This window comes from Oryzias latipes, chromosome 1 (genome assembly GCF_002234675.1).
Source record: "Oryzias latipes chromosome 1, ASM223467v1".
NCBI classification, from domain to species: Eukaryota; Metazoa; Chordata; class Actinopteri; order Beloniformes; family Adrianichthyidae; genus Oryzias; species Oryzias latipes.
In genome coordinates, this window is record NC_019859.2 from 29,698,830 (window position 1) to 29,719,882 (window position 21,053).

A 21,053-nucleotide genomic window follows, 5' to 3' on the forward strand; every position below is an offset into this window, starting at 1 on the left:
CAACAATATTTTTGTATCTTAAACCAACACTGTGATGATCAAAAACGTACAAAACCACCCAATGCATCATATTTGATGGTTTCATCTAAAGAAAAATCTCCAAAATTGATTAGTGGATTTAATTGAAGGCTTTAGAAAACATTTAAAATAGCAAAAATGTTGAATTTTTTGTCCATTCTTTGACTTTGATGTTGTGGTCTTTCCAGGCTAAAGGAACCAGGCTACTATCAGTTTTCTGGACCTACTTTGTTTTTTAGGTTTCTTCCACTCGAGGTCAGTTCAGACAGATAGGGAACGCTGATAAATGCTGTCATGTGAAGCGCTCTCAGGATAGAAGCAAAGACTGACCATCTTGGAAAATTGCACAGTTATATCAGCTGTAAGCAATAAGAAAATTGACTTGACCCTCTACAACTCTGACTTTCATATATGAAGAAGCTCCTGCCGCTCCTCACTGCCAGTCCAGGACCAAATCTACCTGAGTGAATTCTCTATTATAACACCCCAACACCAGCCAGACTACATGTGTCAAAATCAGGCCCGGGGGCCAAATTTTGGCCTGCAGTGTCATTATAATCGGACCCTGAGATCATATTAAATGTGCATTAGAGCTGGCCCGCGGTATGTACTGTACCACAAATACTACAAATGTTGGCGCGCAGTCCAAACTGGCACGCGCTTCTTCTTTCTGTTGACAGTCATTGACAGCCATGCTCCAGTCACATAGGACAAATTAATTTCACTCTCAAAAAAATGGCCAAACAAAAGATGGACAACCAGATCTTTCAAGACAGCCCTGCTAAAATTCTAGGTTTCCTCAGCTCAGAGCATGACCCCAGACATCGATGATTTTGCATCTTAGAAAAGATGCCAGGTATCTGGCTTAGACCAAAGTGCAGAGAAAGTCAGAGTGCATCAAACTGAGCTTGAATACATCTGTCTCTCTTATGCACTTTTTTTTACTGCAATGCATGGTCTGTTAATAGTTGAAATGTTGGATTTTTATTCAATGACATGATTATCTTTGGTTCTTTTGTTGTTGACTTTGAAAGAGATTTACTGTAACCCTTGTGCTATCCTAGGCACTTTAACATTTTAACTGGTGTCCATGGATTACATGAAATCTTTCCACCTTTATCCACCTTTGTCATGGTAGGGAGAACACGTCAACGTAAGGGCGGGGTCATCTAAGATAGCACAAGGGTTAAAAAGGAACTTGAAAGGATGTGGGTAGAGACAGACTTTATTTATTTATTTATTTAAATAAGAAAAAAATACCACTGATGTGTCTTATATTTCAAATTTAACTTCTCGTGTGTTTGTAATATCAAGCTTTGGTGGTTCCAGATTCTGTGTTTAAGCAAAACTAAAGTTTGTTTCCATATGAAAAGGTTAAACATTACATATCAGTTGCATTTAATTTTTCAATAATTATTGAGTTTGGCCCGCAACTTTACTTCACTGCCTCATTTTGGTTTACTGTGAATTTGAGTTTGACACCCCTGAACCAGAGCGATCCAAGCTAGAAACATGTTTGTTCCACGTGTCTACATTCTTTCTGTCCAGCCCTTCATTCCCCAGAACAATGTATTCAGTAGGTGGCAGTATGCACTCCCTTTGTCGGTTATTCAACTTCTAATAAGAGAAGCAAGAAAGATTTGAACAAAAAAAATCTCACAGATTAACAGAGCTACAGGGTGAGAGGTTAAGGAAACCTGGTGAACTAAAGTCAAATTTTTTCTTAGGGAAATCCATTTTAGTAATCATTCTTTGATTTTAGGGTGAAACTTTTCATTTGCACATCACTCAACTTTCCGTAACCCTTGTGCTATCCCAGGCACTTTACCATTGGGAGTTGGGTCATCTAGACCCAGTAGACAGTGCTCTGAATCTTTTTTCTTCAATGATTTGTGATCTTCACTGATGTCCATGGATTACATGAAATCTTTCCACCTTCATCCACCTTTGTCATGGTAGGGAGAACACGTCAGTGTAAGGTTGGGGTCATCTAAGATAGCACAAGGGTTGAGGATTGGCCGGATAGAAGGCCTGATGATGTCCCTTAAGGCCCGTACATACCGGGACGAATATTCGCCAGGCGTTATTCGCCAGCGTTTTTCGCCGCGTTTTTTGTGTTCACACCCAGGCGATTTTCGCTGACGATGAGCCGAGCGAACATGCAATTTCATTCCCTGACATTAGATGGCGCTTAATGTAAACAGAAATACTCCTGTACACAAGGTGGCGCTGCGCAACTTTACGCTTCTTAAAGTCGCTTTTCGCTCAGAAGAAGAGAGCAAGTATTTACGCGCTTGTCAGAATCATACAAAGAAAACATGAATATTTCAAGCACCAGTTGGAGCAACTGGTGCTTGGTTCGGGGATATTTTAGAATGTCCGTCATTATTTCTTTGCGGCAGTGTAGACGCTACTTGGCGTCTATCTTCTTCGCTGGTATGTGTGCTCAGCAAGGAAGTTTTGTGTTTGAGCGCCCCCAAGTTGTGTTTTACTGTAACTTCAGAAGCTTCAGACACGTGTGCAAAAGCGCCATTCTCATTGGTCGAATAGATTTCGACGCGAGGCGTCAAAAAAAAAAAACGAACCCGAGGCGTTTTTTTTTTTTTTTGATGCTTTGATGCGTGGCGTTTTTTCGCGTTGAGGTGCACACTCTCATTGGTGCCTTTTGTTTAGTCACGAGGCGTTAAACGTCGGCGAAAATCGCCGGCGAAATTCGTCCCGGTGTGAACGGGCCTTAATGTGGGATTGCAGATAAAGAATGTTGTTGCTGATGCTTGTTGAACTCATATCTTTGGTTCACGTGTGGTTTCCCCTCAGAAGGTCGGCTACATGCAAACAACCCCAGTGTGGCCTGTTTTCTTCAAAACATTCAGTTGTAAACACATTTGAGAGCAAAAAAACCACCTCGACAGGTGTCACTGCGCACATAAGAGCAAATCAGATGCAAATCGTTTGCAGATATTTTGGTCCAGACTTTTTCTGTAAGTGTGACTCAAGTTCATTTCTAAATAAACCCAGAAGGAGTTTATGTTCAACCTCGAGTCCCGACTGCTCCCTAACGCTAATAGTTTTCATCATGAGGTTAATTAACCTCATGAGGTTAATTAACCTCATGATGATTAACCAAAGGCTGGGCGAGTTGCTGGTTGTTGCAGCCTTGGTGGGATCTGCTTGTGGAGCCTCATGGGAGGAAGAGCGAAGAAAGAGGGCCTTTCTAGAAACAAATTGGAGGCATCCTCCCAGTTCACAGAGCAGGGAAATGAACATGATTATTTTGATTATATTATTATTTATGACTATTTAGCAGTCGTGCATTCATGTTAATTATTTTTGTTTCGGTCTTCCTTTGTCCAATGAAAGACCAGCTCCCATAAGCTTTTGTGAAATGGTTTGAGTGTTTGTAAAATGGTCCGATCAGAATCTATTTGTTCTTTGTTGTGTTTGATTTTCAGATTAGCTATTTTCTGTTAGTTTGTCTGTTCAAATGGTTAAGTTAAAGGTTAGTTAATTTCCTCGCATGACTTTGTTGACTTCTATTTAGGCCCAAATGTTTTTGATTTTCTGTTTTCTTTTTTTTTTTAAATTAGATGTTAGTTTTTTGGATAATCTTCTGCTGTCCTCATTTGGCTGCTCACGAGTGGAAAGAGACCGAAACCTCAAGCTGCTCCTAATGGCCTTCCCCATATTTTACCATTTGGTGCCCTGTCATCCCCAACACCCCCTGAAGCCCAGAAATTTTGAGTTCAAATGGACATTTAATCTCTGAATGAGACAGATGCATTAGGATTAAATTTGTTTGACCACACTGAATAATTTGGGATTTCTACCTATGTTTTCTAAAATCATCATAAGCCAACTTATCACGCCAAAACCTCAAGAGGAGACCTAAGGGTCTCTCCACACGAGAGGATCTCAGACTCTTAGGTCTGTTCATTTCTCAGGTAGGTAGCCTTTGTCCTGCTTTCAAAGCGGCTGTTTCCTGCTCTCAGATTAGTGCAGTGAGAACAAAACATGAAAGAGTACATTATTATGTCAACTGTGCAAATTCACATGGAGACCACTGCAACTTCCTGGTTCTTGTAGGCACAAAATAGACTATGAGATTGTTAAAGTCATGAAGACAAATGTTCCAAAATGAACCTAAGGCATGTTTAAACTTTTTTCAATTTCCCTTTTTTTCTCATAGCCTTTTACACGGCCTTCAAGGTTGAAAGGCAGAACAATTTTGGCAGAACTAGATTTATGGTATTCAATAAGAAACTACTGTAATTTTTAATCATTTTTTTCAGAATTAATAATTTGTGTTTTATGACAATTGTTAAAAATATCTGTCAAGACATAATCCATCATCCAGCCACAAACGAACTGTGAATTGGATTCAGGCTTGACTTCTGAAGAAAAGCAATGATGTCAGGAAGATGGCCACGCCCGGAGTTCACAAAGATGAAACGTCCTTTTTCCCATTTCTCTGTGAACTATGGGTGTAGCATTGATTCATTTTCCTAATTTAATTTTTCAAACACGTTTTCATCCAAAGGAATAGCATTTTTAGCTGTTGCCGTGGTGACTTCATTTGATGGGAGAATTCTAGAGAGCTGAAAATGACAGCAGGTCGTCCTGATGGAACAACCTTATACCATCTGATGATCAATGCAACCACAGTCAAACAGGAATAAAACACAACTGGAAGGAATGAAACCTGAACACATTTGAAAGAGACCCTCTCTGACAAGTGCCTTGAGTTAACACAAAAACAGATCTGTTTCGTTTTAGAGCTTTGCCGATGTGAGTTTCATGGTTGATACACTGAAATGTGTTTAGATTTACATATCGTCTGTGTGAAGCAGATCCTGGCAGATTTGCTGGCTTGCAGAGGATCATTATCCCGTTCAAAGGTCCACTCTGAGTTTATCTTTCAGACAGATGACCTCACTTTGTCTTCAAGCAGTTATCCATTTTTACTCGTGAACTTTGTCCAGTATCCAAAGAATCAGGGCTGTACTTATGTCAAGTTACTCCGTCACAAACAGAACATGGGCGCAAATGGAAACAGAGCTGGAAGCTGAAAGACTGCTTTTGAAAATACGCGTTTACCTGATAGATGACAGGCAAGGTGGTGGCACCTTCATTTAGCATTTGCAGCTTATACAAATGTCTTCTAAAAGCCAAGCAGTGCTGACTGAAGAGTGGAAGAGCGGCAGTTGGCCCACTAGATTCTTTACATCAACACAAAAAAATGTAAGGTTTGATATCAAATTAAATGAAGTTCGCCCTTAAACCGCCTGATATGTTCTTGTAAAACTACATTGCAACCCATCACAGAGGCATCCCCACACCATGACATGCCCACTGCCGTGCTTAAGATCTGAGGAGTAAATGTCTGCTTCTGCACCAAAATCTTTTCTTCCAAAGACATCTCTCATTAGACGTCTCACAATCAAAAAACCTCTTTGGTCATTGAAAGATGAATCGATTTTGGATGAAGTGATCCGCTTCTTATGAACTTGTACAAAACGGCAGATGATTCAGTTTAATGTAAAAACGGTCAATTTTAAAACTCTAGGATATGTTTTAAACACATTGTAAATATCTTCAACACTTTACAGACTGAAAGTCTTTGTGAGATGAGAACTAACATAAAACGCTTTAAAAAAAACACCTGACATTGACAAGACAAAAAGCTACCCTCTGCGGCCTTCATTTCACACAAATATGACACTTTTACTATTTCTTCCTAAACATGTCTGTGCATTGAAATCAGACATTATCTAAACTGTAAAAACTATAGTGCTGCACACAACTTCTGAAGCTCCGGTAAGGTCATACCTGAAACAGAACCATTGCTGAAAGACATTCGTAACTGCCTGAAAGCTGAGTTTCCAGTCTTGACTGTTTTCCTGTGAACTATCTAGACCTTGCTGTAATACACCGCCCACTCTTTCTTTGCCACATCGTGGGTGTGTCCCTGTGCAAAACCATTTACAGCTCCGTTCATTGTCCCGTTTAGTTTGCCATTGCTTTCAGTATCCAAGTGGTCTTTTCTCAGGGCCAGAGCAGGTTTGCAAGTGTGCCAGTTCCACAGAACCTTGTTCATGTCCTCCTGGGCCTTGATTCCCAACAGCTTGTCTTCATCACTTCTCTGCTTCTCCTCTTCTTCAGCGTCGCTGGTGTCCTTGCTCTGGTGGCGGTGGAAGTTCTGCATCTCTCCACTGATGTTCTCAAAGTACTGGTGGATGCAGACTTTAGCAAAGCTCTTGGCGTGCTCCTTGCAGGTCTCATCAAACATCTTGCGCTCGATGTCAATGTAGTGAGACCAGTATTTGGTTTTTAGAAAGGCAGCCTGGGTGAAGCACGGTCGGATGGCTCGGATCAGAAAAGCGGTAAAGGTCATCATGAGCAGAAACATCCACCCACATGCCTGGAAAGAACACACAAGTTAGATTCAAAGCAGGAAAAGCAGCAGTGTGATTAAAACGCTCAGAAGAGGCAGAACACAGACATAAAACATGTTTCCCTCAGACCTTTTTTTTTTTTTTAGAAGAATCACACTCCTTTATGACTCTAGGGACATGGGACACAGACTTACAATTCCCATTTAACTGCTAACAGTTTCACTCGTGGCATGGACTCCTCAATGCTGTCTGCTGTTTACACCCACAGAACATAAGATTCCTGTTTTTGGCTCCAGGTAATCCAAGTTTAGTTTAAATAGTTTCTATCCAGTCACTTACAGTGATAAACAGCTGTCACTCAGTGTTCAAAATCACCATTCTTGCTCTGATACCTTTTTTAACATCTTCTTGCTAATCCTAATATTTTTTCACAACATTTTTTCTTTATCGTAAGTTATTGAAGTTGTACTTGGACCAATCAGATGCCTCAGTAAAAGCATGTGGTACCCACTGTCCCTCACCTCGAACGTTTGATTGACAGATTCTCCCAAGCCACTTTCAATAGAAGGGGTGTGTGTTACAGTTTTAGTTTCTTTGCTTTTGTGCTCTGGTTCTCTTTTGTTCTGTCATGTTTTGAGTTCAGTTTCCTTTCCATTGCGTTCAAATCTTTCGCTTCAGCTGCAGCCTCACACTCGCTTCCCTCCATGGAGGTTTTGCTTATTTTCTTTTTCTTGCCTGAGGCTGCAACACACAACCAAAGATTTACGAGTCTGAGCATGAGAGTAAAATCCAAAATTCTCTGTAGTAACACAGGTGCGTTCTTGGCATATCTACCTGGTTGCCACAGGAACATGTGTTGATGCACTCAGGCCCAGACAGGTTTGGACCTCGGAGGCATTTCAACGTTCACAGATCCTCTCCTGTGGGTTTTTAAACTCATGCTTCCTGCTGTTTCTGGTATGAAAACTTTCAGCTTCTTCAGGAGATTCCTGCCTGATAGTTTGAGGATGCTCACTTTAACCTTTTTTGAAACTTTAGACTGTTCTACTTGTTGAAAATAAATGGGGAAAACTTCAAATACACTTAAAAAGCTGTTTTTGTTGGCAAAGAACTTTATCACACTTTCTGATCCAAAGATCATTTAGGCCTCTGACAAAGCAGCAGACATTTAGCTTTTTTACTTGTACTCAGCTTTGAAAAATTCTCTTTGACTTTTAATTTATTTACAATTTAAGAAAAAAATTTGAGTCAAATTTTTATCTTGGCAACTTTTCTATCTACAGCCTCCATCTAAAATTTAAAGATAATTTATGATTCTTATCCCCCCCCCAGCCTAAAAATGTGGGCTCAGAGAGACTTCTGGATGTTAACCTCCACCTGCAGGTGTATGGCTGCTGAAAACAGGACTTGACAGGTGCAAATTGGGTTTTGGGTCTGTGGTCTGAACTTCAGATTACAGGTTTGAAACTCTTCCTTTGAACTTTTACTTTCTAAAGTCTCACTAATGCTGTCTGTTCAGTTTTTTCTTCTTTTGCTCTTTAAAGTTTGCAGATGTTTCTTGCTGTCCTCTACCAGTTGGAAGCCAGTTTTTCACAGCCCAAAGGCTTTTGTGGGGATGTCTTTCAAAAACTGTTTGTTTTTTTCTGTGATTGTCTGGACACCAGAGAAAGGGGGAAAAAAACAGATTCCTGATCTGCTATTTCCATTTTTTGCTGACTTCTCACAAAGCCTCCAAAAAGGTATTTGGAGCTTTAGGTTCACGTGTTCCATGGCCAAAGTTAATTTCATTTTTTTAACCAAATTTGTTTGAGGATTCTGTCCTAATTCTTATAAATTGAAAACCTTTTATTCGCTTATTGATGTTTTCTTTGCTCTGGTTCCGACAGTCATTTCATTCAAATGAAATGTCCAGTATTAACATAAGTCTGGAACTTCAAGCCATCTTTTATATTTAAAACATCTGCAAAGTTACCCTTTAAAAAAAACTCAGACTGTAATCTGAGATTAGGATTAGTAAATAACAATAAAGATCTGGATTATGTTTGACTGCCCTCTTCGCATGTCAGCCACTGGCTTTTCGCACTTCTTGCTCTGCTTGGAATGGGAAAAGCTTTTGTCATCTGGAGGTGAGAGTAAACATTCACCATGGCAACACTGAATTGAGATGGAAGCTCCAGTAATGTTCCTCTTGGATTTCATTTACTCTTTAAGCAGGAAAACAGATGAAAACATTGACGGGGAAGTGGTAGGTTAAGGCTTGCAAGTGTAATGGAATAAGAAAAAATATTTTTTCTCTGTGCAGACTTACTTTAGGGTTTTAAAATGAAAAAAAAACAGAGAGTAGCTCACAATTTTTTTTTAAAGTCTCCCTCTGATGAAAATCCTGTTTTTGAGTTTTTGACATACTTGTGTCATTTTGCTTGGGAAAGAGAACACCTAATAAGAAATGGTTTCATTTGCCTTTCTGAGCATTTCTCCTTTCAAATCACTGTCAATCGAACTGTCGCAAAGACGCCGGGTGTGAATGCTTTTGTGATGTCACGATGGTCCAACAGTAGCCAGGACGGGTTCAGACGGGTACCAAATTATGCCGCTGAAATCGCGCTGCTACCAGACCTTTGCGCTGCACCCGCTGCTCAAATCGCACCACGGGACCTCAGATCGCATCTGTACCATCGACTTAACATTGAAACTGGCTGCCTCAGCCATGTGAATTTCATTCATTGTGAACGCAGCTCAACCCTAACCTGTAATCCTAAACTTAATCCTTCTGGGCGACCAAGAAAAAAGTTCAGCACTGGCCACACATCTCTGGAAAATTATGTGGGATATTCAATTTCCTTCTGGCATCTCATTTTATTTGCTGGGCAGATTAATTCAACAATCTGCATGTGTTGGTGTAGGTACCATAACCATTTGGCCTGCAATAACTGTTCGGGGTCTTTTCGACTGAGGATAACGTAACACTACGGTAACCACACTTGGACAAACTACGTAGCGTGGAGATCTGCTCGGGCTCTACACATTTTCATTTCACGTTCCCTTTTGTAATCTAAACTTTTCCTTCATAAGTTGCATCTGACATAAATCATTGTAGTGTTTACAGAGAAATTTTGCCACAACCCACTTTGTAAAAAGATCTGTGGCTGTTAGAATGAACCTGCTGCTCCACACAAGCGAACCTTGTCTCTGAGCAGAGCAGCTGGAGTCTCATAGTTTCGTGTTCGTAGTCTTCGTGTTAGCAGTCTAAGCAAAGATGCCCAGACTTCCCTCGCCCCAGCCACTTCTATGACTTTGAGACATTTAGGTTGTGGGATTTTGTTTAAAAACTCCATAATCATAATTGAAACACCACTTGGAATGTTTTTATTTAAAAAAATTGTCATAGGGGGACTTTAAACCCACAATTGTCTAACAATTTAAGAAGAAGTAAAAAACTGTCATTAGCTGTGTTTTCCTTGACTATGAAATTAGACGTGGTTTTTGGAGCATATCAAAATTAAAATGTTTCACAAAACTGCAATGGAAACACTCTTTTTTAATAAAAAAGAAATAATAGTGTTTTCATTTGAAGCACATAGTGATGGCAATGTGCTTCTTAGTAGGAACTGACTGCCTTGGTCAATGCACAGCGGGCGCCACAAGAGGTCCCACAGCCTCACACAGCTCATCCAAAGTTGAGCGTGTTATGAAGAATTGTTGGATCCACAGCTCCTCTGTAAAATCACCAGCCACCATTTCCCAAAATCCTTTTATCATGCATGAATAAGACACTGACATCTCCTTTGATGGATGATGATGAGCGCTCGTGCCGTGGTAGAAATGTGAATGTATCTGCTGTGAATCAAAGTATTGTTCACATCTGTGGCCATGTTTTTGAAATTGTGTTTCTTTGACGTTTCTGGAATTTCACTAAGGTTTTGCACAAACCTGTCATGGAATGGAGGAATTGGACTTGTAATCTCAAACTGGGTGTACAATAGTCTCTGTTTGAAAAATAACTAGTTATTCTAGAAAACAAAAGTATGTCCTAGAATTGGAGATACTAGTCAAATAAAATAAAAAAGGTTCCTAACCTTCAAAACCTCTGCTTGCAGATGTTTGCAAAGACTGGTGTTGTTTAAAATGCTCAGGAGCTTTAAAGGAAAAACCTTCACAACAATCCTGGATAAAAACTGGAGCGTACCTGTGAAATACACTTGATGTATCTTGTTGCTGCCACTCTCACTTCATTATCTTCAAACAGGTCTTTACATGGAATCCTGGCCAGGAACTTCAGCTTCTCTGTCTCTGTCATTCCTATCACCAGACTAGCGTTCCCAAACTTTTCAATGTCCAGGTTGATACTGAAGGCACAGAGGAAGCTCTTCCCATCCATGAGAGTGACAGACACCCAGACCGCAGGAGCAATTAGAGATCTCTGTGTGATAGAACACAGCATGTAGCGAAGCACAGACGGGTCCTTCGTCCGCCTCCCCGTTGGCCTCTTCCACTCCTCTGCGAGCACCGACACATTATTGTTCAACACGAAACCCAACAAGAAGAACCAGATGGGAGGGATGATCAGAAGTCCAATCCCATACGTGTAGTTGTACTCCGGCATACAGGGACAGCTGAACTCAAAGGAAGAGTACATCTGTGCGCTTGCTAGCGCCATGATTCCACAGATCCCATTCATGAAGGACTCCTGATTGGACTGGAGGAACTGGAACATCATTCGAAACTTATCCATCTTGTGAGATGTGGTGGACCTTTGGTTCAGGAGCAGTTAAAACTGTGGGGGAGAGACAAACATCATCAACTAGAACACCTGTGAGCCTTCACTAATCTGACCCATCCTAAGGTAGGATTTTACAGATATATGAAGGTCTCCAGCTCTTCTATTAAACAACACAAAGAATGAAAACACACTAGATGAACAAACTGAGATGGTAAGGTTGTGAATGAACACCAATGAATGACCCTGAGAAGATGCTGCTGAAACCTTCAGAGGAAGGATTTTTAAAAAGAACTCAAAGAGCACATTTCCAGAAACTAAAACTGGAATTCTTTGGTTATAATAAACCATTTGATCGTAAGATTGCAGGTTCGATTCCCGCCTTGCACGCCCATGAGTCGAAGTGTTCTTGGGCAAGACACTGAACCCCACCTTGCTTCTGGTGGTGGGCGGGCGCCTGTCTTTGGCAGCGTAGCCGCCACCAGTGTGTGAATGTGTGTGTGAATGTGTGTGTGACTGGGTGAATGGGTCCGTGACTGTAAAGCGCTTTGTCCTTGTAGGAAGAAAGGCGCTATATAAGTATACGCCATTTACCATTTGGATTGGAAATTTAGAAGCTTTCAAGTGTCGGAGCACCATCACTACTTTAAAGCATGGAGGTGGCAGTATCAGGCTGCCTTCAGAGTTGGTGTTTTATATAGGGAGGAAGGAAAAGCGTGTAGGTCTGATGTAGAACTTACAATGGCAAACCACAAACTCCCTTACATTCTGATGCATCCACTTGCAGACACTGAGATCTCATCTGAACTGTTATCAGGATTAAAACTGCACAGCTGGCTAGCTCCATTTTGCTCCATATTACATATCGCTTATCTACGTTTTTGTTGCACCGGTAATGTTAGGTCGGGGGTGTGAAGGTTTGTAAGTTTGTGGGAGAGAATGTATACTTATGGATGATGAAAAGCAGTGGCAGACTTACTCTGCACAACTCAGAGGAGAATTTCTACCTAACTACTGTCGCTCTACAGAAACTATGTTCCTATACGACGCAGGTTTTTTTATTTAGCCTAAAATGGCATAATCATAATGAAAGGACCACTGGGAACACTTTTTTTTAACTTGCCCTGTCCAACAGCTAAGCAAGCAGATCAGAGCTGAAGGCCTCATGTCTTGGACAAATTTTATCTGTTATAATAGGGGTTTATGGATCTTCAAACAGTGTATATTTGTATTAAACCCTTTTGTGTTTGAGGCTAAGCTTTGTCTATGATAATTATATTTTTTATGCAGTCCTTGTTGGACCAGATGGAAAGAAAGAAGAGAGAAGGGGGGGGCAGTCGATAATAAAAGGCAAAACATAAGAATGTCATGAGTAAATTGCATGACTTAGTTCACACATAAACAACAACAACTGTTTACAGTTTGGAAGTATAGTCATACCTTCATGATGGACGATTTATCTCACTAGACTTATACAGACAGACAGACAGCTACACACAAGATTTGCATTACCAATATTCTTGAAGAGGGGTGTAAAAACAATACCCATGCCCATATTTGTGCAAAAGTGAATAAGCAGGTGGGTTGAATGAATCCCTGCTTCTTATAGTGCACCTTGATCAAACTGAATGCTCCAGCAAAGGCAGGAGACCCGGCACCCAGACAGGGCCAGGGGATGGTGAGCCTGAGGACCAGGCTCCAGTTGCTGCGAGCAACAATGAAAAAATTGGGGTGCCCTGGTATGCCCAAATAAGGGGCCCCAATCTCTTCCCGGGGGATACGTCCCACCCGCTCAGATGTTGTAGACTCCCTCTCTGCGTGGAAAAGAGCCGCAAGGTCATGGACGCAGGGGCCCCCACGACGCCACCAACACGCCGGCGTGAGTGTACTTGCGTATCTTGATGTTAAGTCTGTGGTGTGTGTACTAAGACGGGGTGCATTAACATTGGTGGTTGCTTCACCAATGATCCCTTCGTGTCTAAAGTGAACAAAGCTGAATTGGGGGGGGGGGGGGGGGGGGGGGGGTCTATTTATCCTTATTCATTCACTAGGAACACTTATACAGAAAATCAAAAGATGATGGGAGTGGTACTTAAGTAGACAGTGGCACACAAACCAACTCACAGCTAGCTGTTAAAGTGCTCCACAACAGTAAAGTTTAAATGAAAAACTGTCGCAGTGTCTGACTTCAGGCTGAAGGAAAGAAGAGAAGAAAACCCATAAACCGGACTCTAATCCAGCAGACGTTTCCTTACACGAAGACAAGTTTCCGTTTTTGTAAGTGATTCCTCCCTTGGTTGTCACTGCCACCTCTGAGCCTTCATCCAGGGCTAAAAGGTGGGGGGAGATGTACAAGAACAGACTTTCCTTCCTGGCTCCAGTCTGCCTTCAGTTTTCCGCTGGTTGATACATAAAATATAAGATAAGTTAAAAGGGTCAAAAATGAGCTGAAAAAAAAAAAGTCTCAAGAGGTTTCAGCTGGTTCGTGTTCACGGTGGCTTCAGGTTACCAGTCGCAGCACCTGCTTCATGTTCCTTCACTCAGTTCCACTGCATGAATCGCAAAAACCTCATCGCTGTCCTGGTTCAGCCCCATGTTCCCCGTTGGTCACTGTTTTTAAAGTCAGTGGTTTTGTTAGACTAAGACATGTCGCAGTTTCTGCAGTCTGTCACCTACAAGTTTAGGTTCAGTTTGTTTGAAAATGTATTTTTCTTTATTTTGCCTCGCATGTCATAAACGTTTCTATCGTTATAAAGCTAATGCAAAGTGACTCACATGACAGTTTGTTTCAAACTACTTTTTATACCACAAAACTGTTTTTTGATCATAAAATGACTGTTTTTTATGGTAAACCAACGACAACTAAAATCCCTAAATATATAATTAACCTTTACTTGACCAGGTTTGAGATTAAAACCTCTTTTGGAAGGGAGTCCAGGCCTTGAGGCAGCCACTGACACATTAAAAAATGTTTGGCTGGAATGCTCTGGCAAAGATCATTCCTTAAAATTGAGACATTGCGCAATCACAAAGGTACACATGCATAAATATGAAAAGCCACTTCACTAAATAAAATATTAGCCAGATTTTTTTCTAAATCAAGGAAATTCTATTTGACAGAAAAACGCAGTGAAAGATGAAAGCTTTGACCTGGAAGTCAGACTGTCGACTCACCTTTTTGTTTAGGATTTTTCCAGTAGATTAGGATGAATAAATCCTAGAGTACAAAAGCATTTTGTGTGGAATAGCCTTATGCGTACTGGACAAACGTCACACGAAAGTGTTTCTGGAACTCTCCGGGGGCGACCCAAGCGTCTGTCGTCATGCCCCTCCCTCCCCAGGCACCTGATTTGGTGTGATGTAAGAAAAGATTGTGAATTCAGAGCAAATATCTCAAAGGTAAATCAACTCAAGCGTTAGGAAGCGCTGACATAGTTTCCAAAGTCAGAGATTAGTGTGTTTATTTTGAAGGCTGACTTCTGTGTGTGCCGGTGTCACAAAGTATGTGAATTTGGAGGGTGCAGCTTTGCTCGTGTGTGGCTTCAAACAATCTAGACATGCAAAGGAGATTTCAAACTATTCAAATTTCTTTAGCTCTGGTTGGAAAATTTGGTTGTTGCCTGAGAGATGGTGGTGAATGAAGCCTGTTTCTTCCCAAGAAGAAATCAATGAAAGTAGGAACCATCTGCACAACGATTTCATCTGTATCGTGGTGGGATTAGTGTGTTTTGCTTTGAAGACATCTGCCTCAGAGAATGAAACAGAGCTCGACAAACCAGTTATGTGCCCACATGAGAATAAAAGGCAGGAGTTCACCCTTCTATTCATGGCCACCAACCCTTTAGTTTCCGTTCAGACTGGAGGACACTTTTTTTCTATCTACCATGAATGTGCATTTTTAGTATTGCACCATCATGTCAATGCACCATCATTGCATTATTAAATTCTTTTTAAAAAGTCATGCAACAGTAAATGGATACATCAGCTGGATCAGCTCAAGTTTCCCTTTGCAAAAGCAACTCCTCTACAACATTTTTTAATACAGTGACATGTATTGTCTTTATTTGAGCAAAAAAAAAAAACATCTTCTAATCAGGTTAATAAATGACTATAACCAGAGCTCCTACAATTTTCTTACATTCCTTCTAAAAATATAGCAATTAAGGAAAAATGTTCATGCCTGACATCAAGAGGAGCCTCCTCCCACTGATCTTTATCCTCTGAAACAGCTTTAACCTGTCACCAGTTATTCTGTTTTTCCAAGAAACCAACCACAGGAGAACCATTCTTTTTATTGTAAAGTAAGGAGGGGGAGGGACTATGATGTGGCCTTGTTTAGGATTAACAGGACCTTTATAACACTTTCACCCTGAACCTGACAATAAAAGCCAATCCGAAACGGAGTCAACAACAAAAGAGCGCAGCAGCCAGTCTGTGACAGACAGATGGAAAAACTTCAAAGCTTTGGAACATCCTGTTGAAGTGTGGTTCTGGTCCTAATTTAATGCTCACCAGAACTGGTTCTTCGGATGGTCCTCCTGGTTCTGCAGATGTGAACGCTCACCTGAACAGACCAAACGAGTGAATTCTGGTCCTGTTGAGAACAAAGATCTCTGTTCTGTTGCAGCTGATCTCTGGTGCCGTGTAGACTTTCCATGAACCAAAGAGAAGGGGAGAACCAAAGGCAGGAGATGCTGTGAGCTGTGTGTTTTGAGGAGAATGAAAACCATGAATTTCCATTTCTAATATTTTTACATTCCCCTTTATCTCTCATAATGTGGGGAGTAGGGTGTCTGGGGACTATGGCCATTTCTCATATTTGCATGATTTTGTGAAGATCTTTGTTTTGGCTTTTTTTTTATTTTGTAAAGCACTTTGTGTTACAAACATATGTGCTTTCTAAATAAAGTTTGATTTGATTTGAAGGAGCAGAAATCCCATTAAAGTAATTCTGTGTAACCTATAATAGTTTTTATCTTGACCTTTAAACTGTACAGGATACAGATATTCCTGTTTCCCATGGCAGCCTGTCAGTCATGGCGCTCCGTGTGCACCTGGACTGGCGGTGTGGGTACCGGATGTTCTCGGGTTGCCGAATGTTCTCGGGGTCCTTCGGGGTCCTTCGACCAATGATGACGTCACACTATTTGATTGGCTGTAAGTTGCCACGACCAATGAGTTAACGTTGCTAAGTTTTTTTTTAAAAAACTTTATTGACAATTGCGGTATCATACATTTGCGGTATCATACATTAACAATGACATTAACGTTAACAACGAACAATAACGATGTAATCAATATTGCCTCGAAGATCAGTCACCATTGCCAAATATAACATATTGACATAGAAAATAAAGAATAGAGGGGGAAAAAGAAACAATGAACATAACACACAAATAAATAAAAACATAAGTAAAATAAAATAAAGGAACATAGAAAAAATCTAAGTAGTTAGGGGTACTCGTGAAGTTTGTATTTCTGAACAAAACTAAGCAATTTCAAGCCATTCTTCTTTTTCATATAATGAAGTGATTGAAAGCAAAAACAGAGCTCTTTATTAAATGTTATAAAAGTGATTTGGTCTTCAAAACTTGACCTCACCAAGATGGCGGTGCTCTCCTCCCATGAGGAACCACGTGATGTGTCCTCTAGTGATATAACTCATTTGAAGGACCCTGAAGGACCCCGAGAATATCCGGCAACCCGAGAACATCTGGTACCTACAATGGCATTTCGCTCGTTTGGTTCGATTCTCCTGGAAGTCTGTCACTGTCAAACACTGTCATTTGAAAATTCAAACTACTTTGAATGTGAGAAAATGTGAACATCCAATTAACGGTGGATTTGATATCAATTCAAACTAAAGAATACAGGGAAATAAAGAGTTTACAACTCAAACATAGAGTTGGATCGTTTGAATGCATAATAATAATAACATGACAATTAAAAAAACATTATGAAGCTAGTCATTTGCAAAGATGGCCCCTGCATCAGGATGAATCAAAACTCTGTTCAGTTGATGTTGTTCAACAGGCACTGATGACAAAACAACAGTTTCACAGAACTTTCTTGTTGTTCTTTTGTCATTTCTGGTATTTTGAAGCTGCGGATGTTTGAACATGACATCACAACTGTGTGTGTTTTGTTTTTAAAGTATTTGTGCATTACTTTGGCTTGTTTCATTCTCATTTTTGGAAGAAAGCTTGCATGCGTGTGGATGACTGGGCATTTCTGCACTCGTAGCTGTGCGGTGCATTTCTACCGAGACGGTTTCAGTGACTCTGACTTTTAAACGGAAGTGTGTGCAAACCTTGGTTTGAGTGTTGCACAGGAAAGTTTCAGTAGAGAGCACATGGGCTGGGTGTGCAGGAAGTAAGTCACAACCCATATCAAGAATAGGAAGAGACATCAGAGGTGGTTTCCTCCTTTTACCTCCATGCATGGTAGCAGAAGCTCGTTTTATCATAGCCTCTCTTTTAGGTGCGTATCTTTCTTTTTTATTTGCTGCATTTTGAGATAACATAAATATAATTGTGTTAGAAGTGAAATGAGAAAGTCATCACATTTTCTGTTTCTTAGTATCTGCATGAATTCCTCTCTAAGGAAACAAATCTGAAACTGAAAGAATTTTTTCCTCCCGTCTTTATAATGTCAGAGGTGAAGCTAAGAACTGCTACCTGATCATTTTGCAGACTCTCCTCACGATGCAAGAGACTCTGCTCCGAGTGTTTGTGGTGGTTGTGGGACTCCTGGTGTGTCCGAAGGACGACCCCAGACTGCAGCAATGGGATGAAGTCTTAACTACCGGATTGCAAAAGCCTGAGGAGAGACAGTGGAGGGAGGAAGAGCAAACAGTGGCACCTGTCAGCGAGAAAACGCTGGCGGAATCTGACAAGAAGACTCAAGATTACACCAACAGAAATGTCGAAGATCAGAGTCTGTCAGGTACTGTTGCCAGAGAAAAAGTCAGCATGCCAGAGTTGAATGCTGCTGTCACTCAGCAGCTCCTGGAAGAAGAAATCCCACGTCTACAAGGAGAGCCGGCTCTGGAAGCCTCCCAGTCTGCCGACGAGCAAAAGAGAAAATATCTCCTGATTTACAGAACATCTGATGAGCCGGAGAGTCTGCAGGAGCCGGAGAGTCTGCAGGGGGAGCCCACAAAACCGGAAATGACCCACTCACAAGCTTCTCCTGTTCACACAAAGATGGCAGACAAGAAGAGTTCAGGGAGGGCTTCTGCACAGTTCGAGACGGAGTACCTGAAACACATCTGGAACGCATTCTCTATAATTTCCACAATTTGTTTCTTTTGGAAATACCTTGGAGGAAATATTCGAAAGAACCATGAGGAGCCCAAGGCCTTCTCTGGGACCAGCATGGCTGCAGAAGCACCACTGCCAGACGCCAGCGTTCTGCACCAGTTTTATGTCAAATGTGTTCAAGCACCACCTGAGAAGACGTGCAGGGAGGAGGAGTTCATGGAAGGCTTTGCTAACGACCTGCTGACAGCCATGAGGAGCGTCTGTGATGAAGATGGCAGAATGAGGGTTGAGGACTTCCACATAGTGAGTGTGAAGGAGATCATCATTCCCCTCGCTCCACCTGAGCCGTACGGTTTTCGGTGTCTGCTCTCGAATGATGAGGGTGGTGTCCCTCCAACAGAAATGCAGGTCTGTGGTCAGATCAAGCTGGTGGAGGAAGCAGTGGTCTTAAACGGCTGTCCCTGTCAGGCCCCGGGTGCAGATGGAGATGTGGTTTGTCTGGTCCACTGTGAACCAAAACCAATCAGAAAAAAAGTGTCTGACGCTCGCGATGGCCCTCTGTGCTCCAAGAACACTCATTTCCTGTCAAAATCCAGAGTTACCAGGTGGTTCCAGAGCACTCTCAAACAAGCGTGGGCTCTGATCTCGCACAAGTACGACTTTGACCTCATCCTTTGCTACATCGAGGCTCCGGGGGCTCTGACCATCCGGTTTCGGTCTGGGAAGAAGCTCAGCTTCAGGATGAACCCAGTAGTTCGATTCAACGCAGAAGCTCATTTCTTCATCGCCCCCTGGTCCTCGAGTGACCTGGATACTTTCTGGCCACTCTCCCTGAGCGGCTATGAGGAGCAGCTTATGCACAAGCTCTCCGAGCAGCTCCCTGAAAACTCCTGTCACATTCAGACACTTGAAATTACACTTTTCCTCCACAGAAGACATGCAACCTGGTTCGGAAGTACGGCACTGAGAGATTTCCACTTCAAAGCTGCGCTGATGCATCTGCTTCTGAAGAAAAAGCCGTCGGACTGGGGCCGAGGTGAGGCGGGCTGCCGGCTGCGGGATTTGCTGACCTTTGTGGAGAAAAGCCTTCAGAAGAAGCTGCTGAAGCACGTCCTCCTTGGAAACTCCTCCATTACACTGATGAAACTGCCTGCAGAGATCACAAAAGCCAAGCCTGTGAATCTCCTACAGCCTCTTGCCGAGCACGACTGTGTGTACAGAAGCACAGTCATGGGTTTTCAGGACATGCTCAAAAATGCTCACATGCTGATGAATGATTATGTTGCTCGGTATTATGAAGACATCAATGGCACCCTATGAAAAACCTTTCATACTACCAATACCCTTTTTTTGTTTTTAAATACATAACATTTAAATAATTTCAAAGAGTCTTCCTTTTAGCACTTCCATCAGAATAGCAGGACCATCTTTCTATCTCTTATTTAAGCCAAAGGTCCTCCTCACTGCTGAAGTAGAGGTTACAGAGGTGTTACTCTTTATGCATCGACATCATTTGCTTGCACCAATTTCAACTCTAAAACAGAGTTCTTCAGCTGGAGGTGACCTGTGAACTGTGTAGAATGATGTGATCCTTTTCATGAGGAAGTCTGAGCATGAGCTGATGAACGTGCGCTCAGCTAAAGCTCCTTCCAGCTGAATCCTAACATGCAGCTTGCTGTCAGCTTTACCACGTCTGAGCTCACCTCTGGGTTGACTGCTGCTGATTCCAGGCCCTGAACTCTGGGATGCATGGGGAGCTTCAATGAGAGCTTTTATTTTCAAACAAGGAACCACTCTGAATTTCCGTAGCATTGCACAGTCGCTGTGAAGCGGACGTCATCCTCAAACGTTTGCATTGGCCTGGTTTGCCAACAATAATAATAATAATAATAATAACTTTATTTGTATAGCACCTTTCCAGATAAAAATCACAAAGTGCTTCACAGTACAACACGATAAAACAACAGTAAAACACAGTAAAAACACATGTTAAAAAGAAATTAAGAAAAAGCTATTTTAAAAAGATATGTTTTTAGCTGCTTTTTAAAAGAAAACACTGAGTCCACAGATCTGAGGCTGAGAGGAAGAGAGTTCCAGAGGGATGGGGCCACCGTGGCAAAGGCTCTGTCTCCTTTAGTCTTTAAACGGGTTCTCTTAACAGCCAGCAGACCCTGGTCACATGACCTCAGTGACCTGCTGGGAGTGTATGGCTGCACCAGGTCTTTTATGTAGACTGGTGCTTGGTCATTAAGAGCTCTGTATGTTAAGACCAGGATTTTAAAATGCACTCTGTAGTGAATGGGGAGCCAGTGCAGCTGCATTAACAACGGGGTGATGTGTGAGAACTTGGATGAATTGGTTAAAAGCCTGGCAGCAGCGTTCTGGACAATCTGGAGCCGTTCTAGAGATTTTTTACTTAAACATGTGAAGATGGAGTTGCAATAGTCGAGACGGGAGGATATAAAACTGTGAATGAGCATCTCCATCTCAGAACGGGACACAACTGGACTCAATTTTGCAATGTTTTTTAGATGATAAAAACAAGAGCGAACGAGTGACCCGACATGGGAGTCCAGGGATAAAACCGGGTCTAAAGTTACACCCAGGTTCCTGACAGAGGGCTTGATAAAAGAAGCAAGTGAGCCGAGCTCATGGATTATCTTG

At 41.7% G+C, this 21,053-nt stretch overlaps 2 protein-coding genes across 3 annotated transcripts; one reads left to right on the plus strand and one right to left on the minus strand.

Annotated features, from left to right (window-relative positions):
• Positions 1 to 4,190: 4,190 nt before the first annotated feature.
• On the minus strand, positions 4,191 to 17,892 carry calhm1 (calcium homeostasis modulator 1). 2 transcript variants are annotated; one of them, XM_020705564.2, is made up of 5 exons: positions 17,805 to 17,892; positions 14,302 to 15,828; positions 13,383 to 13,737; positions 10,597 to 11,184; positions 4,191 to 6,436 (listed from the first exon to the last, which is right to left on the minus strand). In XM_020705564.2, the coding sequence occupies exons 4-5, from the start codon at positions 11,140 to 11,142 to the stop codon at positions 5,927 to 5,929; spliced, it is 1,056 nt and encodes a 351-aa protein (XP_020561223.1). In that variant the 5' UTR covers positions 11,143 to 11,184; positions 13,383 to 13,737; positions 14,302 to 15,828; positions 17,805 to 17,892; the 3' UTR covers positions 4,191 to 5,926. The 2 variants fall into 2 exon arrangements, with proteins under 2 accessions (XP_020561223.1, XP_020561230.1); XM_020705571.1 differs by lacking the exon at positions 13,383 to 13,737.
• LOC101155331 (inositol 1,4,5-trisphosphate receptor-interacting protein) lies at positions 16,792 to 19,760 on the plus strand. Its single transcript, XM_004066244.4, has 2 exons — positions 16,792 to 17,607; positions 17,820 to 19,760. Exon 2 carries the CDS (start codon positions 17,832 to 17,834, stop codon positions 19,707 to 19,709), a length of 1,878 nt encoding a protein of 625 aa, XP_004066292.2. The 5' UTR covers positions 16,792 to 17,607; positions 17,820 to 17,831; the 3' UTR covers positions 19,710 to 19,760.
• The last annotated feature ends 1,293 nt before the right edge of the window (positions 19,761 to 21,053 follow it).

Bases quoted from the DNA above. Each gene is read 5' to 3' on its own strand.
- calhm1 (XM_020705571.1), bottom strand. From the start codon at position 11,142: ATGGATAAGTTTCGAATGATGTTCCAGTTCCTCCAGTCCAATCAGGAG. The intron at 6,437-10,596 runs GTACGCTCCAGT...TGTTCTTTCCAG, and splicing joins ACATCAAGTGTATTTCACAG to GCATGTGGGTGGATGTTTCT.
- LOC101155331 (XM_004066244.4), top strand. From the start codon at position 17,832: ATGCAAGAGACTCTGCTCCGAGTGTTTGTGGTGGTTGTGGGACTCCTG.